This window comes from Oncorhynchus mykiss, chromosome 17 (assembly GCF_013265735.2).
Source record: "Oncorhynchus mykiss isolate Arlee chromosome 17, USDA_OmykA_1.1, whole genome shotgun sequence".
NCBI classification, from domain to species: domain Eukaryota; kingdom Metazoa; phylum Chordata; class Actinopteri; order Salmoniformes; family Salmonidae; genus Oncorhynchus; species Oncorhynchus mykiss.
The window spans coordinates 4,774,385-4,799,833 of record NC_048581.1 but is presented as its reverse complement, the minus strand read 5'-3'; the positions used below and the strand labels follow the sequence as shown (position 1 = coordinate 4,799,833).

General features: G+C 42.9%; 1 protein-coding gene across 1 annotated transcript; it reads left to right on the top strand.

The window, feature by feature from the left end:
* The first annotated feature begins 926 nt into the window (after positions 1–926).
* Positions 927–23,646, top strand: LOC110514645 (cytochrome P450 3A27-like). Its single transcript, XM_036948689.1, has 13 exons — positions 927–1,156; positions 2,760–2,853; positions 3,330–3,382; positions 4,737–4,836; positions 5,087–5,200; positions 8,632–8,720; positions 17,375–17,523; positions 17,725–17,852; positions 18,284–18,362; positions 20,313–20,473; positions 21,161–21,387; positions 21,521–21,683; positions 22,626–23,646. The coding sequence occupies exons 1-13, from the start codon at positions 1,083–1,085 to the stop codon at positions 22,749–22,751; spliced, it is 1,557 nt and encodes a 518-aa protein (XP_036804584.1). The 5' UTR covers positions 927–1,082; the 3' UTR covers positions 22,752–23,646.
* Positions 23,647–25,449: the final 1,803 nt, after the last annotated feature.

Sequence of the window (25,449 nt, the reverse complement as noted above, 5' to 3'; positions counted from 1 at the left end):
CAAGGTCGTCTGTGTATTTATTCATAAGACAAAACTTAAGACACAAACACACACAAATATACATGAGAACAATCAATATAGATTGATTTGTGTTAGTTATCAAGACATACTGTATTTATAATTTCATTCAGCTAGGCCTAATTGTAGTGTTACGACTTGGTCATCCACACACGTTTCTTTTCAGATCCCAATACCGCCCCTGTGTGGCCGTTGGATGTAAATACACAACCCAGGTCCCATTACAAACTATTAATCCACTTTCCACATTTTACAGCTCTTGTACTTTCTGCATTCATAAACACAGTGTAGAGAATAGAGCAAAGTTCACATAGAGCTACTATCTACCATTACTGCATCGTGAGGTGACTTCCTCCCAGTTCACATAGAGCTACTATCTATCATTACTGCATCGTGAGGTGACTTCCTCCCAGTTCACATAGAGCTAATATCTACCATTACTGCATCGTGAGGTGACTTCCTCCCAGTTCAGCCTATAGTGCCTATTGACCATTCATATTTTAATGTACATTCTTACCTATGTACTTGTGAGGTGATTTCCCACAGTTAAAGTCCTGCAATATGAGCTATGACACAATTATTTGTGTAAACTCTTCACATTTCATGGACCCAAGATACAGAGGTAATGCTGTAAAGTGCAGTAGAAGTCTGCCTCAATGCAATTCTAATACAGCCACAGTGGGACTTCAACTATTTTTTTGTGTGTCAAATGAACTACTTATTATCTTTGTTTTAATTCTTATAACAACATTCCAACCTTGTTTAGTATTATCTCATCCAAATATGGCATTTTTACATGATTTGTATCTGTTTGCATCCGTTTCAATATTGGACTCTTATTTTGAAGGCAAAACGCAAATTCCACTGTTGCTCAACCTTATTCTAGCTAGCATCACACAGGTGCTTTTCCGACAGGATATAATAATCACTTGCAACCTGCACGGTCTCAAACAGAGCACGGAGAAGAGCAGCGGTCGGTAGTCGACATCGGAGAAGTGAACGAAGCTGAGAGGAAACGGAGCCTTTGTTTTCAGAAGCAGCAGGGAGCCGAAACGGGGGAAAAGATGATGAGTTTTCTGCCATACTTCTCCGCTGAGACCTGGACCCTCCTGGCCCTCCTCATCACCCTCATTTTAGTGTAAGGACTTACATCAAATCAAATGTTATTTGTCACATGCATCGTAGTTTATGTCGTGGAAATAATCAGTCAATAATATTTCACAAATTCCGGAGCCTGTGAGTTCAAATAGACTTGTATTAAGACATGATAAAAGCCGAGCGAGCTGGTTCATTGAAAACAACAACTTTTCCAGTCTTGGCAAACACTTCTTATACAGCTGTCCTCCATCTGGCATTTAACCACCGTTATCTTATTGCCTTGCACTAAGTTTAGTTTGGTTTCACTTTAGGGCTTGGAAACTTTAGAGCCACAGCAATAGTTCAACAATACAGACGTGTTCTCGACTAGGACAGGTGAATGTAGGAACATAGCAACAGTCCATATAAATAACCAGTACATGTCATCCTGCTAACTCCTCTGAAAGGAACACTCATGTTCTGGTAAAATCCCAAGAGGTGTAACCATAGCAACAGTCCATAGAAATAACCAGTACATGTCATCCTGCTAACTCCTCTGAAAGGAACACTCATGTTCTGGTAAAATCCCAAGAGGTGTAACCGTAGCAACAGTATATATTAGACCATACCACTGCTACCAAAATAAACAGCCATGTCCACTCCCCAGACAGGTGCATGTCTAATGGTGTCTGATGACCCAAAACCACATAAAGAGGGCACTCATCTTGCGGACCTTCCTGAAATGTATCATGGCCACACATGTTCTGGAAAAGGCTCAATGTTAACCGATGTAGACTAATAGTGAAATGCTTACTTACGGGTCATTTTCCAACAGAATAGGATGGTTATTTAGAGATTAACATGGTTATATACAGAATAACATGGTTATGTACAGTTTAACATGGTTATGATGACTCCTTGCTGTCCCCAGTCCACCTGACTGTGCTGCTGCTCCAGTTTCAACTGTTCTGCCTTACTATTATTCGACCATGCTGGTCATCTATGAACATTTGAACATCTTGGCCATGTTCTGTTATAATCTCCACCCGGCACAGCCAGAAGAGGACTGGCCACCCCACATAGCCTGGTTCCTCTCTAGGTTTCTTCCTAGGTTTTGGCCTTTCTAGGGAGTTTTTCCTAGCCACCGTGCTTCTACACCTGCATTGCTTGCTGTTTGGGGTTTTAGGCTGGGTTTCTGTACAGCACTTTGAGATATCAGCTGATGTACGAAGGGCTATATAAATACATTTGATTTGATTTGATATACAGAATAACATGGTTAAAAACAGAATAACATGGCTATATACATAATAACCTGGCTATATACAGAGTAACATGGCTATATACAGAATAAAATAGGTATGCACAGAATAACATGGTTATGTACAGAATAACATGGTTATACACTGAATAACATGGTTATATACAGAATAACATGGTTATATACAGAATAACATGGTTATATACAGAATAACATGGTTATATACAGAATAACATGGTTATATACAGAATAACATGGCTATATACAGAAACACTTGGTTATTTACAGATATTTTACTTAATCTGACTTCTCTAGAACATATTACTATTTACAGTGTGTGTGTGTGTGTGTGTGTGTGTGTGTGTGTGTGTGTGTGTGTGTGTGTGTGTGTGTGTGTGTACAGGTATGGGTACTGGCCCTATGGTGTATTCACTAAGATGGGTATCCCTGGTCCCAAACCCTTACCTTACTTTGGTACAATGATGGGGTATAGAAAGGTTAGTACACATTCAGAATAAACATCTCTCTCATATTTTAAACAACAGTGTTATTGTTCTCCCATGTAAAACAATGTATTGAGAAGGAAAAAGAGGACTAGCTGGTTGTTTTAACAATAGATAAATACAAGGTAATACGAGACTTGATCAGTCTAGAAGTTGTATTATTGACCCTGGGGACCATATAAAATAACAAACCCTCCTCAACCCTCACCTATTTCAGGTGTGTTCTCTGTTCAGCTGTAGGACACACCTACACGACCTCCTAGGGCATGAATCAGCTGTTTCTTCTCTCTCTCGCTCTCTCTATATCTCTCTCTCTCTCTCTCTCTCTCTCTCTCTCTCTCTCTCTCTCTCTCTCTCTCTCTCTCTCTCTCTCTCTCTCTCTCTCTCTCTCTCTCTCTCTCTCTCTCTCTCTCTCTCTCTCTCTCTCTCTCTCTCTCTCTCTCTCTCTCTCTCTCTCTCTCTCTCTCCAGGGCATCAATAACTTTGACACAGAGTGCTATCAGAAGTACGGGAGAATCTGGGGGTGAGTTCAGTCGGCTGTACCGTACTAGGATGACTCACAACTGTACTATGCTCTTTCAATTCATCACCTGCTGGAGCTGTCATGTGACCATGAGGAATGATAGTAATAATATCAACCAGAATGTTTTCTTTGTAGTTTTATATGAGGCGGTTAAATGTGTGTCTGTGTTTCTCCTCTGTGAAGGTTCTATGATGGGAGGACGTCTGTTCTGTGTATCATGTAGGATTGTAGGTGTATCCAGACCCCTTCACTTTTTTCCACATTTTGTTACATTTCAGCCTTATTCTAAAATTGATTTAATTGTTTTTTTCCCTCATCAATCTACTCATACAATACCCCATAATGACAAAGCAAAACCTGTTTGTTTTCACTCCAGTCTGAGGTCTTGAGCAGATTTTCATCATGGATCTCTCTGTACTTTGCTCTGTTCATCTTTCCCTCAATCCTGACTAGTTTGCCAGTCCCTGCCGCTGAAAAACATCCCCACATAATGATGCTGCCACCACCTTGCTTCACTGTAGGGATGGTGCCACCACCATGCTTCACCGTAGCGATGGTGCCACCACCATGCTTCACCGTAGGGATGGTGCCACCACCATGCTTCACCGTAGGGATGGTGCCATGTTTCATCCAGACGTGACCCTTGGCATTCAGGCCAAAGAGTTTCATCTTGATTTCATCTGACCAGAGAATCTTGTTTCTCATTGTCTGAGAGTCTTTAGTTACCTTTTGACAAACTCCAAGCGGGCTGTCATGTGCCTTTTTACTGAGGAGTGGCTTCCGTCTGGCCACTCTACCATAAAGGCCTGATTGGTGGAGTGCTGTAGATATGGTTCTCCTCCTGGAAGGTTCTGCCATCTTCGACCTCATGGCTTGGCGTTTGCTCTGACATGCTCTGTCAACTGTGGAACCTTAAAAAGACAGGTGTTTGCCTTTCCAAATCATGTCCAATCAATGGAATTTACCACAGGTGTACTCCAATCAAGTTGGAGAAACATCTCGAGCATGACGGCAACATGATCAATACAAACAAAATGCACCTTGGAGTCTCTCAGCAAACGGTCTGAATACTTATTTAACTAAGGTATTTCTGTTTTTCTCTTCTCGTTATGGGGTATTGTGATGTCATTATGGGGTATTGTGATGTCATTATGGGGTATTGTGATGTCATTATGGGGTATTGTGTGGTATTTATGATTTTTTTATTTTATTTAATCCATTTTAGAATAAGGCTGTAACTTAATGAAATTCCTCTGTGAAGGATTTATGACGGGAGGATCTGTGAAGCATCTATGATGGGAGGCAGTCTGTTCTGTGTACCATAAAGCCAGGTGTGTGTTTCTCCTCTGTGAAGGATCTATGATGGGAGGCAGCCTGTTCTGTGTGTCATGGACAAAAGCATGATCAAGACCGTCCTGATTAAAGAGTGTTACAACATCTTTACCAACCGCAGGGTGAGACACACACACACACACACACACACACACACACACACACACACACACACACACACACGCACACGCATACACACACATACACACACCCCTAATAATAATCTGAATGGTTATAATCCGAACATTATGACTGATATTATTTATTCATTATTTGTGGCATTCATTATTCATACATTTTAAAGTAGTGTGAATATTATGTAAATACTGTGATCATTATTAAATCATATCATTAATACAACTGTTGTTTAAGAACATCATTCTGAACGGTGAGCTGTTTGACGCGGTGTCCATTGCCGAGGACGATACATGGAGACGGATCCGCAGTGTCCTCTCACCTTCCTTTACCTCTGGACGACTGAAAGAGGTAGAACCATCCCTCCATCTCTCCCTTTCTATGTTTTATCAACTTGTTATAAACTCATTATAGCTTGTTATAACTCTTCATTAACTCATTATAGCTCGTTATAAACTCTTTAACTCAATTTAGCTTGTAATAAACTCTCTATTAACTCATTATAGCTTGTTATAAACTCTCTAACTCATTATAGCTCGTTATAAACTCTTTATAGCTTGTTATAAACTCTTTACTAACTCATTATAGCTTGTTATAAACTATTAACTAATTACAGCTTGTTATAAACTATTAACTCATTATAGCTCATTATAAACTCTTTAGTAACTAATTATAGCTTGTTATAAACTCTTTATAGCTTGTTATAAACTCTTTACTAACTCATTGTAGCTTGTTATAAACTAACTCATTATAGCTTGTTATAAACTAACTCATTATAGCTTGTTATAAACTAACTCATTATAGCTTGTTATAAACTAACTCATTATAACTTGTTATAAACTAACTCATTATAGCTTGTTATAAACTAACTCATTATAGCTTGTTATAAACTAACTCATTATAGCTTGTTATAAACTCTTTCTAAACTCATTATAGCTTGTTATAAACTCTTTACTAACTCATTCTAGCTTGTTATAAACTAACTCATTATAGCTTGTTATAAACTAACTCATTATAGCTTGTAATAAACTAACTCATTATAGCTCAATATAAACTCTTTATAAACTCATTATAGCTTGTTATAAACTCTTTAGTAACTAATTATAGCTTGTTATAAACTCATTATAGCTTGTTATAAACTCTTTACTAACTCATTATAACTTGTTATAAACTAACTCATTATAGCTCCTTATAAACTCTTTACTAACTCATTATAACTTGTTATAAACTAACTCATTATAGCTCCTTATAAACTCTTTCTAAACTCATTATAGCTTGTTATAAACTAACTCATTATAGCTTGTTATAAACTAACTCATTATAGCTTGTTATAAACTCTTTCTAAACTCATTATAGCTTGTTATAAACTCTTTTTTGAGTATGTAAACAAAGTGGCATAGTTTAAAGTGGCTAGTGATACATATATTACATAAGGATACAGTCGATGATATAGAGTACAGTATATACGTATACATATGAGATGAGTAATGTAGGGTATGTAAACATTATATTAGGTAGCATTGTTTAAAGTGGCTAGTGATATATTTTACATCATTTCCCATCAATTCCCATTATTAAAGTGACTGGAGTTGAGTCAGTGTGTTGGCAGCAGCCCCTCAATGTTAGTGGTGGCTGTTTAACAGTCTGATGGCCTTGAGATAGAAGCTGTTTTTCAGTCTCTCGGTCCCTGCTTTGATGCACCTGTACTGACCTCGCCTTCTGGATGATAGCGGGGTGAACAGGCAGTGGCTCGGGTGGTTGTTGTCCTTGATGATCTTTATGGCCTTCCTGTGACATCGGGTGGTGTAGGTGTCCTGGAGGGCAGGTAGTTTGCCCCCGGTGATGCGTTGTGCAGACCTCACTACCCTCTGGAGAGCCTTACGGTTGTGGGCGGAGCAGTTGCCGTACCAGGCGGTGATACAGCCCGACAGGATGCTCTCGATTGTGCATCTGTAGACAGATTATTTCACTTATAATTCACTGTATCACAATTCCAGTGGGTCAGAAGTTTACACACACTAAGTTGACTGTGCCTTTAAGTTTGGAATATTCCAGAAAATGATGTCATGGCTTTAGAAAGCTTCTGATAGGCTAATTGACATCATTTGAGTAAATTGGTGGTGTACCTGTGGATGTATTTCAAGGCCTTCCTTCAAACTCAGTGTCTCTTTGCTTGACATCATGGGAAAATCAAAGGAAATCAGCCAAGACCTCAGAAAAAAACATGTAGCCCTCCAAAAGTCTGGTTCATCCTTGGAAGCAATTTCCAAACGGTCGGTCGGTCAGTCAATCCGTCGGTCGGTCTGTCTGCAGTATATACACGAAATCAACAAAAGTGTGTGGACACCTGCTCGTCAAACATCTCAATCCAAAATCATTGGCATTTGCATGGAATCTAGTTTGCTCTGTTTTTAATTATATATTTCCATCTCTCTCTACCTCTCTCTCTGTCTACCTCTCTACTGCTGTCTCTCTACCTCTCTCTATCTCTCTCTCTACCTCTCTACTGCTGTCTCTCTACCTCTCTCTCTCTCTCTGTCTACCTCTCTACTGCTGTCTCTCTACCTCTCTCTCTCTCTCTCTCTCTACCTCTCTACTGCTCTCTACTGCTGTCTCTCTACCTCTCTCTCTGTCTACCTCTCTACTGCTCTCTACTGATGTCTCTCTACCTCTCTCTCTGTCTACCTCTCTACTGCTCTCTACTGATGTCTCTCTACCTCTACCTCTCTCTGTCTACCTCTCTACTGCTCTCTACTGATGTCTCTCTACCTCTACCTCTCTCTGTCTACCTCTCTACTGCTCTCTACTGCTGTATCTCTACCTCTACCTCTCTCTCTCTGTCTACCTCTCTACTGCTCTCTACTGATGTCTCTCTACCTCTCTCTCTACCTCTCTCTCTGTCTACCTCTCTACTGCTCTCTACTGCTGTATCTCTACCTCTACCTCTCTCTCTGTCTCTCTCTCTACTGCTCTCTACTGATGTCTCTCTACCTCTCTCTCTCTACCTCTCTACTGCTCTCTACTGCTGTATCTCTACCTCTACCTCTCTCTCTCTCTCTACCTCTCTACTGCTCTCTACTGCTGTCTCTCTACCTCTCTCTCTCTCTCCCTCTCTCTCTACCTCGCTAACTCTCTACTGCTGTCTCTCTACCTCTCTCTACCTCTCTACTGCTCTCTACTGCTGTCTCTACCTCTCTCTCTCTCTCTCTCTCTCTCTCTCTACCTCTACTGCTGTCTCTCTACCTCTCTCTCTCTCTCTCTCTCTACCTCTCTACTGCTCTCTACTGCTGTCTCTCTACCTCTCTCTCTCTCTCTCTCTCTACCTCTCTACTGCTGTCTCTACCTCTCTCTCTCTCTCTACCTCTCTACTGCTCTCTACTGCTGTCTCTCTCTCTACCTCTCTCTCTCTACCTCTCTACTGCTCTCTACTGCTGTATCTCTACCTATCTCTCTCTCTACCTCTCTACTGCTCTCTACTGCTGTCTCTCTACCTCTCTCTCTCTCTCCCTCTCTCTCTACCTTTCTAACTCTCTACTGCTGTCTCTCTACCTCTCTACTGCTCTCTACTGCTGTCTCTCCTCTCTCTCTACCTCTCTACTGCTGTCTCTCTACCTCTCTCTCTCTCTCTCTCTACCTCTCTACTGCTCTCTACTGCTGTCTCTCCTCTCTCTCTCTCTACTGCTGTCTCTCTACCTCTCTCTCTCTCTCTCTCTACCTCTCTACTGCTCTCTACTGCTGTCTCTCTACCTCTCTCTCTCTCTCTCTCTCTCTCTCTCCTCTAGATGTTTGGTATCATGAAGCAGCACTCTGCTAACCTGCTGAATGGAATGAAGAAGCAGGCAGATAAAGACCAGACCATCGAAGTGAAGGAGTGAGTCCTGATTCCTAACCTCTGGCTTTTCACCTTACAACTCTGAGTCTTGATTATAATACACACACACACACACACACACACACACACACACACACACAGCCACCCATTGCCTTGATAACAGCTTTGCACACTCTTGGCCTGAGGTAGAGCACCTCATGATAAGCTGTAGACCACACTATCTACCAAGATTTCATCAATAGTATCGTAGCCTTCTATTTACCACCACAACCCGACGCCCCCGACCAATAGTATCGTAGCCATTTATTATCTATTTACCACCACAACCCGATGCCCCCGACCAATCAATCAATCAAATTTATTTTATATAGCCCTTCGTACATCAGCTGATATCTCAAAGTGCTGTACAGAAACCCAGCCTAAAACCCCAAACAGCAAGCAATGCAGGTGAAGAAGCACGGTGGCTAGGAAAAACTCCCTAGAAAGGCCAAAACCTAGGAAGAAACCTAGAGAGGAACCAGGCTATGTGGGGTGGCCAGTCCTCTTCTGGCTGTGCCGGGTGGAGATTATAACAAAACATGGTCAAGATGTTCAAATGTTCATAAATGACCAGCATGGTCGAATAATAATAAGGCAGAATAGTTGAAACTGGAGCAGCAGCACAGTCAGGTGGACTGGGGACAGCAAGGAGTCATCATGTCAGGTATTCCTGGGGCATGGTCCTAGGGCTCAGGTCCTCCGAGAGAGAGAAAGAAAGAGAGAATTAGAGAGAGCATATGTGGGATGGCCAGTCCTCTTCTGGCTGTGCCGGGTGGAGATTATAACAGAACATGGCCAAGATGTTCAAATGTTCATAAATGATCAGCATGGTCGAATAATAATAAGGCAGAACAGTTGAAACTGGAGCAGCAGCACAGCCAGGTGGACAGCAAGGAGTCATCATGTCAGGTAGTCCTGGGGCATGGTCCTAGGGCTCAGGTCCTCCGAGAGAGAGAAAGAGAGAAGGAGAGAATTAGAGAACGCACACTTAGATTCACACAGGACACCGAATAGGACAGGAGAAGTACTCCAGATATAACAAACTGACCCTAGCCCCCCGACACATAAACTACTGCAGCATAAATACTGGAGGCTGAGACAGGAGGGGTCAGGAGACACTGTGGCCCACTCCGAGGACACCCCCGGACAGGGCCAAACAGGAAGGATATAACCCCACCCACTTTGCCAAAGCACAGCCCCCACACCACTAGAGGGATATCTTCAACCACCAACTTACCATCCTGAGACAAGGCTGAGTATAGCCCACAAAGACCTCCGCCACGGCACAACTTAAGGGGGGGGGGCCAACCCAGACAGGATGACCACATCAGTGACTCAACCCACTCAGGTGACGCACCTCCTCCAGGGACGGCATGAGAGAGCCCCAGTAAAGCCAGTGACTCAGCCCCTGTAATAGGGTTAGAGGCAGAGAATCCCAGTGGAAAGAGGGGAACCGGCCAGGCAGAGACAGCAAGGGTGGTTCGTTGCTCCAGAGCCTTTCCGTTCACCCTCCCACTCCTGGGCCAGACTACACTCAATCATATGACCCACTGAAGAGATGAGTCTTCAGTAGAGACGTAAAGGTTGAGACCGAGTTTGCGTCTCTGACATGGGTAGGCAGACCGTTCCATAAAAATGGAGCTCTATAGGAGAAAGCCCTGCCTCCAGCTGTTTGCTTAAAAATTCTAGGGACAATTAGGAGGCCTGCGTCTTGTGACCGTAGCGTACGTGTAGGTATGTACGGCAGGACCAAATCAGAGAGATAGATAGGAGCAAGCCCATGTAATGCTTTGTAGGTTAGCAGTAAAACCTTGAAATCAGCCCTTGCTTTGACAGGAAGCCAGTGTAGAGAGGCTAGCACTGGAGTAATATGATCAAATTTTTTGGTTCTAGTCAGGATTCTAGCAGCCGTATTTAGCACTAACTGAAGTTTATTTAGTGCTTTATCCGGGTAGCCGGAAAGTAGAGCATTGCAGTAGTCTAACCTGGAAGTGACAAAAGCATGGATTAATTTTTCTGCATCATTTTTGGACAGAAAGTTCCTGATTTTTGCAATGTTACGTAGATGGAAAAAAGCTGTCCTTGAAATGGTCTTGATATGTTCTTCAAAAGAGAGATCAGGGTCCAGAGTAACGCCGAGGTCCTTCACAGTTTTATTTGAGACGACTGTACAACCATTAAGATTAATTGTCAGATTCAACAGAAGATCTCTTTGTTTCTTGGGACCTAGAACAAGCATCTCTGTTTTGTCCGAGTTTAAAAGTAGAAAGTTTGCAGCCATCCACTTCCTTATGTCTGAAACACATTCTTCTAGCAAGGGCAATTTTGGGGCTTCACCATGTTTAATTGAAATGTACAGCTGTGTGTCATCTGCATAGCAGTGAAAGTTAACATTATGTTTTCGAATAACATCCCCAAGAGGTAAAATATATAGTGAAAACAATAGTGGTCCTAAAACGGAACCTTGAGGAACACCGAAATTTACAGTTGATTTGTCAGAGGACAGACCATTCACAGAGACAAACTGATATCTTTCCGACAGATAAGATCTAAACCAGGCCAGAACTTGTCCGTGTAGACCAATTTGGGTTTCCAATCTCTCCAAAAGAATGTGGTGATCGATGGTATCAAAAGCAGCACTAAGGTCTAGGAGCACGAGGACAGATGCAGAGCCTCGGTCCGATGCCATTAAAATGTCATTTACCACCTTCACAAGTGCCGTCTCAGTGCTATGATGGGGTCTAAAACCAGACTGAAGCATTTCGTATACATTGTTTGTCTTCAGGAAGGCAGTGAGTTGTTGCGCAACAGCCTTTTCTAAAATTTTTGAGAGGAATGGAAGATTCGATATAGGCCGATAGTTTTTTATATTTTCTGGGTCAAGGTTTGGCTTTTTCAAGAGAGGCTTTATTACTGCCACTTTTAGTGAGTTTGGTACACATCCGGTGGATAGAGAGCCGTTTATTATGTTCAACATAGGAGGGCCAAGCACAGGAAGCAGCTCTTTCAGTAGTTTAGTTGGAATAGGGTCCAGTATGCAGCTTGAAGGTTTAGAGGCCATGATTATTTTCATCATTGTGTCAAGAGATATAGTACTAAAACACTTGAGTGTCTCTCTTGATCCTAGGTCCTGGCAGAGTTGTGCAGACTCAGGACAACTGAGCTTTGAAGGAATACGCAGATTTAAGGAAGAGTCCGTAATTTGCTTTCTAATAATCATAATCTTTTCCTCAAAGAAGTTCATGAATTTATCACTGCTAAAGTGAAAGTCATCCTCTCTTGGGGAATGCTGCTTTTTAGTTAGCTTTGCGACAGTATCAAAAAGGAATTTCGGATTGTTCTTATTTTCCTCAATTAAGTTAGAAAAATAGGATGATCGAGCAGCAGTAAGGGCTCTTCGGTACTGCACAGTACTGTCTTTCCAAGCTAGTCGGAAGACTTCCAGTTTGGTGTGGCGCCATTTCCGTTCCAATTTTCTGGAAGCTTGCTTCAGAGCTCGGGTATTTTCTGTGTACCAGGGAGCTAGTTTCTTATGAGAAATGTTTTTAGTTTTTAGGGGTGCAACTGCATCTAGGGTATTGCGCAAGGTTAAGTTGAGTTCCTCAGTTAGGTGGTTAACTGATTTTTGTCCTCTGGCGTCCTTGGGTAGGCAGAAGGAGTCTGGAAGGACATCAAGGAATCTTTGTGTTGTCTGTGAATTTATAGCACGACTTTTGATGATCCTTGGTTGGGGTCTGAGCAGATTATTTGTTGCAATTGCAAACGTAATAAAATGGTGGTCCGATAGTCCAGGATTATGAGGAAAAACATTAAGATCCACAACATTTATTCCATGGGACAAAACTAGGTCCAGCGTATGACTGTGACAGTGAGTGGGTCCAGAGACATGTTGGACAAAACCCACTGAGTCGATGATGGCTCCGAAAGCCTTTTGGAGTGGGTCTGTGGACTTTTCCATGTGAATATTAAAGTCACCAAAGATTAGAATATTATCCGCTATGACTACAAGGTCCGATAGGAATTCAGGGAACTCAGTGAGGAACGCTGTATATGGCCCAGGAGGCCTGTAAACAGTAGCTATAAAAAGTGATTGAGTAGGCTGCATAGATTTCATGACTAGAAGCTCAAAAGACGAAAACGTCATTTTTTTTTTTGTAAATTGAAATTTGCTATCGTAAATGTTAGCAACACCTCCGCCTTTGCGGGATGCACGGGGGATATGGTCACTAGTGTAGCCAGGAGGTGAGGCCTCATTTAACACAGTAAATTCATCAGGCTTAAGCCATGTTTCAGTCAGGCCAATCACATCAAGATTATGATCAGTGATTAGTTCATTGACTATAATTGCCTTTGAAGTAAGGGATCTAACATTAAGTAGCCCTATTTTGAGATGTGAGGTATCATGATCTCTTTCAATAATGACAGGAATGGAGGTGGTCTTTATCCTAGTGAGATTGCTAAGGCGAACACCGCCATGTTTAGTTTTGCCCAACCTAGGTCGAGGCACAGACACGGTCTCAATGGTGATAGCTGAGCTGACTACACTGACTGTGCTAGTGGCAGACTCCACTATGCTGGCAGGCTGGCTAACAGCCTGCTGCCTGGCCTGCACCCTATTTCATTGTGGAGCTAGAGGAGTTAGAGCCCTGTCTATGTTGGTAGATAAAATGAGAGCACCCCTCCAGCTAGGATGGAGTCCGTCACTCCTCAGCAGGTCAGGCTTGGTCCTGTTTGTGGGCGAGTCCCAGAAAGAGGGCCAATTATCTACAAATTCTATCTTTTGGGAGGGGCAGAAAACAGTTTTCAACCAGCGATTGAGTTGTGAGACTCTGCTGTAGAGCTCATCACTCCCCCTAACTGGGAGGGGGCCAGAGACAATTACTCGATGCCGACACATCTTTCTAGCTGATTTACACGCAGAAGCTATGTTGCGCTTGGTGATCTCTGACTGTTTCATCCTAACATCGTTGGTGCCGACGTGGATAACAATATCTCTATACTCTCTACACTCGCCAGTTTTAGCTTTAGCCAGCACCATCTTCAGATTAGCCTTAACGTCGGTAGCCCTGCCCCCCGGTAAACAGTGTATGATCGCTGGATGATTCTCAAGTCTAATACTGCGGGTAATGGAGTCGCCAATGACTAGAGTTTTCAATTTGTCAGAGCTAATGGTGGGAAGCTTCGGTGTCTCAGACCCCGTAACGGGAGGAGTAGAGACCAGAGAAGACTCGGCCTCTGACTCCGACCCGCTGCTTAATGGGGAAAACCGGTTGAAAGTTTCTGTCGGCTGAATGAGCGACACCGGTTGAGCGTTCCTACAGCATTTCCTTCCAGAAACCGTGAGAAAGTTGTCCGGCTGCGGGGACTGTGCCAGGGGATTTATACTACTATCTGTACTTACTGGTGGCACAGACGCTGTTTCATCCTTTCCTACACTGAAATTACCCTTGCCTAGCGATTGCGTCTGAAGCTGGGCTTGTAGCACAGCTATCCTCGCCGTAAGGCGAGTACAGCGACTACAATTAGAAGGCATCATGTTAATGTTACTACTTAGCTTCGGCTGTTGGAGGTCCTGACGAATCGTGTCCAGATAAAGCGTCCGGAGTGAAAAAGTTGAGTAGGAAAAAACAAAAATATAAACGGTAATTAAAAAGTAAAAACCGTAAATTTGTCAGGTAGCAAAACAGGTTGGCAACAAAACGCACAGCAACTCAAAAACAAGTCTGCAAGTCGTGACCGGAAATCTATAGTATCGTAGCCATTTATGATCTATTTACCACCACAACCCGATGCCCCCGACCACACATTTATAGTATCGTAGCCATTTATTATCTATTTACTACCACAACCCGACGCCCCCGACCGATGCACCTCTATAGTATCGTAGCCATTTATTATCTATTTACCACCACAACCCGATGCCCCCGACCACACATCTATAGTATAATAGCCATTTATGATCTATTTACCACCACAACCCGATGCCCCCCGACCACACATCTATAGTATCGTAGCCATTTATTATCTATTTACCACCACAACCCGACGCCCCCGACCACACTCTTGGCCTGAGGTAGAGCACCTCATGATAAGCTGTATAAGGGACAGTATCATTGAAAATAAAAATGTAATCTTAACTGCCTTGCCTAGTTAAAGGTCAAATAAAAATGTAATCTTAACTGACTTGCCTAGTGAATTAAAGGTCAAATAAAAATGTTAAAAAATAAGGCCATGAGCGGCGCTCCAAGTGGGACTTTAACTTAAATCCGTTTGATCTAATATCTACCAGCATGTCACATGTGCAACCGCAGGGCAGGACGGATTACCAGGATGTGTAATCAGAGCATGTGCTGACCAACTGGCAAGTGTCTTCACTGACATTTTCAACCTCTCCCTGTCCGAGTCTGTAATGCCTACATGTTTCAAGCAGACCGCCATAGTCCCTGTGCCCATGAAAACGAACGTAACCTGCCTACATGACTAGCATACCGTGCCAACAGATCCATAGCACTCACGTTGGTAACCATGAAGTGCTTTGAAAGGCTGGTCGTGGCTCACATCAACAACATCATCTCGGAAACACTACACCCACTCCAATTCACATAACGCCCCAACTGATCCACAGATGATGCAATCTCGATTGCACTCCACACTGCCCTTTCCCACATGGACAAAAGGAACACCTATGTGAGAATGCTGTTCATTGACTACTGCTCAACGTTCAACACCATAGTGCCCACAAAGCTCATCACTAAGCCAAGAACCCTGGGACTAAACACCTCCCTCTGCAACTAGATCCTGGACTTCCTGATGGGCCGCCCCCAGGTGGTAAGGGTAGGTAACAACACATCCGCCACGCTGATCCTCTCCACGGGGGCCCCTTATGGGTTTGTGCTTAGACCCATCCTGTACTCCCTGTTCACCCACGACTGCATGGCCAAGCACGACTCCAACACCATCATTAAGTTTGCTGATGAGAAAACAGTGGTATGCCTGATCAGTGACAACGATGAGACAGCTTATAGGGAGGAAGTCAGAGACCTGGCTGTGCGGTGCCAAGACAACAACCTCTCCCTTAATGTGAGCAAGACAAAGTAGCTGATCTACAGGACTACAGGAAAAGGAGGACCGAACACGTTCCCATTCACATCGACGGGGCTGTAGTGAAGTGGGTTGAGAGTTTCAAATTCCTTGGTGTCCACATCACCAACAAACTAACATGGTCCAAACACACCAAGACAGTCGTGAAGAGGGCACGACAATGCCCTTTCCCCCCTAAGGAGACTGAAAAGATATGGCATGGGTCCCCAGATCCTCAAAAAAGTTCTACAACTGCACCATCGAGAGCATCACCACCTTGTATGGTAACTTCTCAGTATCTGACCATAAGGCACTACTGAGGGTAGTGCGTACAGACCAATACATCACTGGGGCCAAACTTCCTGCCATCCAGGACCTACAGTTGAAGTCGGAAGTCTACATACACTTAGGTAGGAGTCATTAAAACTCGTTTTTCAACCACTCCACAAATTTCTTGTTAACAAACTATAGTTTTGGCAAGTCGGTTAGGAAAAAGGGGGAGGCTTGCAAGCCGAAGAACACCATCCCAACCGTGAAGCACGGGGGTGCCAGCATCATGTTGTGGGGATGCTTTGCTGCAGGAGGGACTGGTGCACTCCACAAAATAGATGGCATCATGAGGCACGAAAATTATGTGGATATATTGAAGCAACATCTCAAGACATCAGTCAGGAAGTTAAAGCTTGGTCGCAAATGGGTCTTCCAAACGGACATTGACCCCAAGCATACTTCCAAAGTTGTGGCAAAATGGCTTAAGGACAACAAAGTCAAGGTACACGAGTGGCCATGACAAAGCCACGACCTCAATCATATAGAAAATGTGTGGGCAGAACTGAAAAAGCGTGTGCGAGCAAGGAGGCCTACAAACCGGACTCAGTTACACCAGCTCTGTCAGGAGGAATGGGCCAACATTCACCCAACTTATTGTGGGAAGCTTGTGGAAGGCTACCCCGACACGTTTGACCCAAGTTAAACAATTTAAAGGCAATGCTACCAAATACTAATTTAGTGCATGTAAACTTCTGACCCACTGTGAATGTGATGAATGAAATAAAGCTGAAATAAATAATTCTCTATACTATTATTCTGACATTTCACATTCTTAAAATTAAGTGGTGATCCTAACTGACCCAAGACAGGGAAATTTTACTCAGATTAAATGTCAAGAGTTGTGAAAAACTGAGTTTAAATGTATTTGGCCGAGGTGTATGTAAACTTCCGACTTCAACAGTGTCATCCAGGACCTATATACTAGGCGTTGTCAGAGGAAGGCCCCAAAAATGGTCAAAGACTCCAGTCACCCGGAGCCTCCCAAGTGGTCTAAAGCATCACAGTGCCACTAGAGATCCTGGTTCGAGTCCAGGCTCTGTTGCAGCTGGCAAGTTGTGTGACAAATACATTTGATTTGTTTTAGTTGTGTGGTCAGTAGTTGTGTGGTCAGTAGTTTTGTGGTCGGCAGTTTTGTGGTTGTGGTCAGTAGTTGTGGTCCATAGTTGTGGTTGTGGTCCGTAGTTGTGTGGTCAGTAGTTGTGTGGTCAGTAGCTGTGTGGTTTGTAATTGTGGTTGTGTTGCAGGTTCTTTGGGCCCTACAGTATGGACGTGGTCACCAGCACAGCCTTCAGTGTGGACATTGACTCTCTGAACAACCCTTCAGACCCCTTCATCTCCAACGTCAAAAAGATGTTCAAGTTTAACCTGTTCAACCCACTGATCCTCCTAATCTGTAAGACTGTACACGCACATACACACAGACACAAAGTTGTTCTTTATAATCGTATGTATGTGTACCTTTTTATAAAACTTTCCTTCCTGTCCTGTCCTCTCCTCTCCTGTCCCGCCCTCAACTCCTCTCCTCCTCTCCCGTCCTCCTCTCTTCCTCTCTTCTTCCCTCCCCTCCTGCTCCTTCCCTCCTCTCGTTCTCCAGTGTTTTTTCCCTTCATAGGTCCTATCTTGGAGAAGATGAAGTTTTCTTTCTTCCCGACTGCGGTGTTGGACTTCTTTTACGCCTCGCTGGCTAAGATCAAATCTGGACGTGACACTGGGAACTCAACTGTAAACATGTTTTATATTTATATTTGTATGTATGATTGTTATATTGATATTTTCATCTGTACATTTATAGTTGTACTGTAATATTCTCCACCAATATGGAATGTCCAAATCGATATCATGTTGGAATTTAAAAAACACTATTACTGGGACCCAAAGATCTTCATTCATATTAGAATCTGTTTGTGTTGATTATTATTGGACGAGATCCATTAGAATCTGATTGTGTTGGTTGTGAATGGACCAGATCCATTAGAATCTGATTGTGTTGGTTGTGATCGGACCAGATCCATTAGAATCTGATTGTGTTGGTTGTGATTGGACCAGATCCATTACAATCTGATTGTGTTGGTTGTGATTGGACCAGATCCAGTAGAATATGTTTGTGTTGGCTGTGATTGGACATATTTGACCTAATTTCATTCTGCTCGCAGAGTCGGGTGGATTTCTTACAGCTGATGATCGACTCTCAGAAAGGCAACGACACAAAGACAGGAGAGGAACAGACTAAAGGTACCTGCCGAACAAACACCTGTAAACTACTGTTACAAACACACACCTGGAAACTACTGATACAAACACACACCTGTTACAAACACACACCTGGAAACTACTGTTACTAACACACACATGTTAACTACTGTTACAAACACACACCTGGAAACTACTGTTACAAACACACACCTGGAAACTACTGTTACAAACACACACCTGGAAACTACTGTTACAAACACACACCTGTAAACTACTGTTACAAACACACACCTGGAAACTACTGTTACAAACACACACCTGGAAACTACTGTTACAAATACACACCTGTAAACTACTGTTACAAACACACACCTGTAAACTACGGTTACAAACACACACCTGTAAACTACGGTTACAAACACACACCTGTTACAAACACACACCTGTAAACTACTGTTACAAACACACACCTGTTACAAACACACACCTGTAAACTACTGTTACAAACACACACCTGGAAACTATTGTTACCAACACACCTGTAAACTACTGTTACAAACACACACCTGGAAACTACTGTTACAAACACACACCTGTAAACTACTGTTACAAACACACACCTGTAAACTACTGTTACAAACACACACCTGTAAACTACTGTTACAATCACACACCTGTAAACTACTGTTACAATCACACACCTGTAAACTACTGTTACAAACACACACCTGTAAACTACTGTTACAAACACACACCTGTAAACTACTGTTACAATCACACACCTGTAAACTACTGTTACAAACACACACCTGGAAACTATTGTTACCAACACACACCTGTAAACTACTGTTACAAACACACACCTGTAAACTACTGTTACAAACACACACCTGTAAACTACTGTTACAAACACACACCTGTAAACTACTGTTACAAACACACACCTGTAAATTACTGTTACAAACACACACCTGTAAACTACTGTTACAAACACACACCTGGAAACTACGGTTACAAACACACACCTGTTACAAACACACACCTGTAAACTACTGTTACAAACACACACCTGTTACAAACACACACCTGTAAACTACTGTTACAAACACACACCTGGAAACTATTGTTACCAACACACCTGTAAACTACTGTTACAAACACACACCTGGAAACTACTGTTACAAACATACACCTGGAATCTATTGTTACCAACACACCTGTAATCTACTGTTACAAACACACACCTGTAAACTACTGTTACAAACACACACCTGTAAACTACTCTTACAATCACACACCTGTAAACTACGGTTACAATCACACACCTGTAAACTACTGTTAAAAACACACACCTGTAAACTACTGTTACAAACACACACCTGTTACAAACACACACCTGTAAACTACGGTTACAAACACACACCTGTTACAAACACACACCTGGAAACTACTGTTACAAACACACACCTGTTACAAACACACACCTGGAAACTACTGTTACAAACACACACCTGTAAACTACTGTTACAAACACACACCTGTAAATTACTGTTACAAACACACACCTGTTACAAACACACACCTGTAAATTACTGTTTCAAACACACACCTGTAATCTACTGTTACAAACACACACCTGTAAACTACTGTTACAAACACACACCTGTACACTACTGTTACAAACACACACCTGTTACAAACACACACCTGCAAACTGCTGTTACAAACACACCTGTTACAAACACACACCTGGAAACTACTGTTACAAACACACACCTGTAAATTACTGTTTCAAACACACACCTGTTACAAACACACACCTGTAAATTACTGTTAAAAACACACACCTGTAAACTACTGTTACAAACACACACCTGTAAATTACTGTTTCAAACACACACCTGTTACAAACACACACCTGTAAATTACTGTTTCAAACACACACCTGTAATCTACATATTCTCTCTCCGTCTCTCCCTCCCTCCACAGGACTGACTGATCATGAGATCTTGTCTCAGGCCATTATCTTCATCTTCGGTGGCTACGAGACCAGCAGCACTACTATGAGTTTCCTGGCCTATAACCTGGCAACCAATCCCCACACCATGACCAAACTGCAGGAGGAGATAGATACGGTGTTCCCCAACAAGGTAACCCCCAAACCATGACCAAACTGCAGGAGGACATAGATACGGTGTTCCCCAACAAGGTAACCCCCACACCATGACCAAACTGCAGGAGGAGATAGATACTGTGTTCCATAACAAGGTAACCCCCACACCATGACCAAACTGCAGGAGGAGATAGATACTGTGTTCCCCAACAAGGTAACCCCCACACCTTGACCAAACTGCAGGAGGAGATAGATACTGTGTTCCCCAACAAGGTAACCCCCACACCTTGACCAAACTGCAGGAGGAGATAGATACTGTGTTCCCCAACAAGGTAACCCCCACACCATGACCAAACTGCAGGAGGACATAGATACGGTGTTCCCCAACAAGGTAACCCCCACACCATGACCAAACTGCAGGAGGAGATAGATACTGTGTTCCATAACAAGGTAACCCCCACACCATGACCAAACTGCAGGAGGAGATAGATACTGTGTTCCCCAACAAGGTAACCCCCACACCTTGACCAAACTGCAGGAGGAGATAGATACTGTGTTCCCCAACAAGGTAACCCCCACACCTTGACCAAACTGCAGGAGGAGATAGATACTGTGTTCCCCAACAAGGTAACCCCCACACCATGACCAAACTGCAGGAGGAACTAGATACTGTGTTCTCCAACAGATGTGGTGAGGTTCTGATTTGTATGTAACCATGGTGCAGGCTCCAATCCAGTACGAAGCTCTGATGCAGATGGACTATTTGGACTGTGTGTTGAACGAGTCTCTGAGACTGTACCCCGTCGCCCCGCGACTGGAGAGGGTCGCCAAGAAGACGGTGGAGATCAACGGCATCGTCATCCCCAAAGACTGCGTTGTCCTGGTTCCCACGTGGACCCTCCACCGTGACCCAGAGATCTGGTCTGACCCTGAGGAGTTCAAACCAGAGAGGTATTGGACCGCACCGTAACCACAATCCAACCACAACACAACCTTATTATTAATACAACCACAGTACAACAATAACACAACCACAAATCAACTACAATACAATGTGTAATGTGTCTGCCCTCCCCCTGTTCAGGTTCAGTAAGGAGAACAAGGAGCCTATTGATCCGTACACGTACATGCCATTTGGGGCGGGGCCCAGGAACTGTATCGGGATGCGCTTCGCCATGATAATGATGAAACTGGCCATGGTCGAGATCCTCCAGAGTTTCACTTTCTCCGTCTGCGACGAGACCGAGGTGAGACGCTCACCTGAGCAGACAGAATATGACATCATTAAACATCAGTATCTGTTTCAGCATGGTCACCACGTGTTTTAACATGGTCAGCACCTGTTTTAACATGGTAACCACCTGTTTTAACATGGTAACCACCTGTTTTAACATGGTCACCACCTGTTTTAACATGGACCTGTTTTAACATGGACCTGTTTTAACATGGTCACCACCTGTTTTAACATGGTCACCACCTGTTTTAACATGGTAACCACCTGTTTTAACATGGTCACCACCTGTTTTAACATGGTCACCACCTGTTTTAACATGGACCTGTTAACATGGTCACCACCTGTTTTAACATGGTCACCACCTGTTTTAACATGAACCTGTTTTAACATGGTCACCACCCTGTTTTAACATGGACCTGTTAACATGGTCACCACCTGTTTTAACATGGACCTGTTTTAACATGGTCACCGTCTGTTTTAACATGGTCACTGCCTGTTTTAACACGGTCACCACCTGTTTAACATGGTCACCGTCTGTTTTAACACGGTCACCACCTGTTTAACATGGTCACCTCCTGTTTTAACATGGACCTGTTAACATGGTCACCTCCTGTTTTAACATGGTCACCACCTGTTTTAACATGGACCTGTTAACATGGTCACCGCCTGTTTTAACATGGACCTGTTAACATGGTCACCTCCTGTTTTAACATGGACCTGTTAACATGGTCACCTCCTGTTTTAACATGGTCACTGCCTGTTTTAACATGGACCTGTTAACATGGTCACCGCCTGTTTTAACATGGACCTGTTAACATGGTCACCACCTGTTTTAACATGGTCACCACCTGTTTAAGATGGTCACCACCTGTTTTAACATGGACCTGTTAACATGGTCACCACCTGTTTTAACATGGTCACCACCTGTTTTAACACGGTCTGTTATTCTCTATAGATCCCTTTGGAGATTGACAACCAGGGTTTGCTGATGCCAAAACGACCAATCAAACTGAGGCTGGAGCCCCGTAGCAACACCCTTAGCAACACCACCGCCACCTCTCTGAAGAGTCCAACAACGTGACCAAATGCAGGAGCACCCCACCCTACCCTAGAGCACCCCACCCTACCCTAGAGCCCCCCACCCTACCCTACCCTGGAGAACCCTAGCATATACAGTGGGGCAAAAAAGTATTTAGTCAGCCACCAATTGTGCAAGTTCTCCCAATTAAAAAGACGAGAGGCCTGTAATTTTCATCATAGGTACACTTCAACTATGACAGACAAAATTAGAAAAAAAATCCAGAAAATCACATTGTAGGATTTTTAATGAATTTATTTGCAAATGATGGTGGAAAATAAGTATTTGGTCACCTACAAACAAGCAAGATTTCTGGCTCTCACAGACCTGTAACTTCTTCTTTAAGAGGCTCCTCTGTCCTCCACTCGTTACCTGTATTAATGGCACCTGTTTGAACTTGTTATCAGTATAAAAGACACCTGTCCACAACCTCAAACAGTCACACACACAATGAATGTTCAGTTCAGTCAGTTCAATCAGAAATGACCTTTAAATTGGCACATAGCTTACAAAGCGCTGGGATTGAATGCTGGTCTCAGTCTCATGCTTGGTTTGATTAGGACTCAGTAACCCATTTCCACCAGATAAAAGAGAGATAGTAATACTATGGATGCATTAGAGGTACATGTCTTGTTAAAGTTAGACACCAGGGGGTATTAAATCCATGGCATGATGTCATGTCTGGATCCTGCACACTACTGGCTGGTGGCTGGAATTCTCCTAGAATGTAGAACTCTAGCTGGTGTTCTCTAGAACTGTACTCTCATTCTGTTCCTCTGGGTGTTCTGCTGTCCAGTCATTCCAAAATAGAATCTTTACTGTCTGTTGAGATGATCCCTGCAGCTGCTTGGTTTTCACTTTAATCATCACAAACCAATAAAATCATCACACTAATGAACAAGGTCGTCTGTGTATTCATTAACATTCATAAGACAAAACATTATAGATGATAGTCTACTGTAGGCATGTTGGTTGAAGCTCACTGTTGAAGTCAAATTTCTTCATCTAAACCAATCTCTTAGGAAAATTCACAAATCAACTTGATTGGAGGCACACAACACAAGTTTAAATACACTTAGGTTGGAGTCATTAAAACTAGTTTTTCAACCACTCCACAAATTTCTTGTTAACAAACTATAGTTTTGGCACGTCGGTTAGGACATCTACTTTGTGCATGACACAATTTTTCCAACAATAGTTTACAGACAGATTATTCCACTGTATCACAATTCCAGTGGGTCAGAATTTTACATACGCTAAGTTAACTCTGCCTTTAAACACATTGGAAAATTCCAGAAAATGTCATGGCTTTAGAAGCTTCTGATAGGCTAATTGACATCATTTGAGTCAATTGGAGGTGTACCTGTGGATGTATTTCAAGGCCTTCCTTCAAACTCAGTGTCTCTTTGCTTGACATCATGGGAAAATCAAAAGAAATCAGCCAAGACCTCAGACAAGAAATGTAGCCCTCCAAAAGTCTGGTTCATCCTTGGGAGCAATTTCCAAACACCTGAAGGTACCACGTTCATCTGTACAAACAATTTTACGCAAGTATAAACACCATGGGACCACGCAGCCGTCATACCGCTCAGGAAGGAGACCCGCTCTGTCTCCTAGAGATGAATGTACTTTGGTGTCGAAAAGTGCAAATCAATCACAGAACAACAGCAAAGGACCATGTGAAGATGCTGGAGGAAACGGGTACAAAAGTATCTATATCCACAGTAAAACGAGTCCTATATCGACATAACCTGAAAGGCCGCTCAGCAAGGAAGAAGCCACTGCTCCAAAACCGCCATAAAAAAGCCAGACTACGGTTTGCAACTGCACATGGGGACAAAGATTGTACTTTTTGGAGAAATGTCCTCAGGCCAGATGAAACAGAAATATAACTGTTTGGCCATAATCACCATCGTTATGTTTGGAGGAAAAAGGGGGAGGCTTGCAAGCCGAAGAACACCATCCCAACCGTGAAGCACGGGGGGTGGCAGCATCAGGTTGTGGGGATCCTTTGCTGCAGGAGGGACTGGTTCCCTTCACAAAATAGATGGCATCATGAAGCAGGAAAATTATGTGGATATATTGAAGCAACATCTCAAGACATCAGTCACAAAGTTAAAGCTTGGTCGCAAATGGGTCTTCCAAATGGACAATGACCCCAAGCATACTTCCAAAGTTGTGACAAAATGAACAACAAAGTCAAGGTGTTGGAGTGGCCATCACAAAGCCCTGACCTCAATCCCATAGAACATTTGTGGGCAGAACTGAAAAAGTGTGTGCGAGCAAGGAGGCCTACAAACCTGTCTCTGTTACACCAGCTCTGTCAGGAGGAAAGGGCCAAAATTCACCCAACTTATTGTGGGAAGCTTGTGGAACGCTACCCGAAACGTTTGACGCAAGTTAAACAATTTAATGGCAATGTTTCCAAATACTAATTGAGTGTATGTAAACTTCTGACCTACTGGGAATGTGATGAAATAAATAAAAGCTCAAATAAATAATTCTCTCAACTGTTATTCTGACCTTTCACAATCTTAAAATAAAGTGGTCATCCTAACTGACCTAAGACAGGGAATTTTTACTAGGAGCTGAAATAAATAATTCCCTCTACTATTATATTCTGACATTTCACATTAAAATAAATGATCCTAACAGACATAAAACATTGATACAGATTAATTGTCAGGAATTATGAAAAACT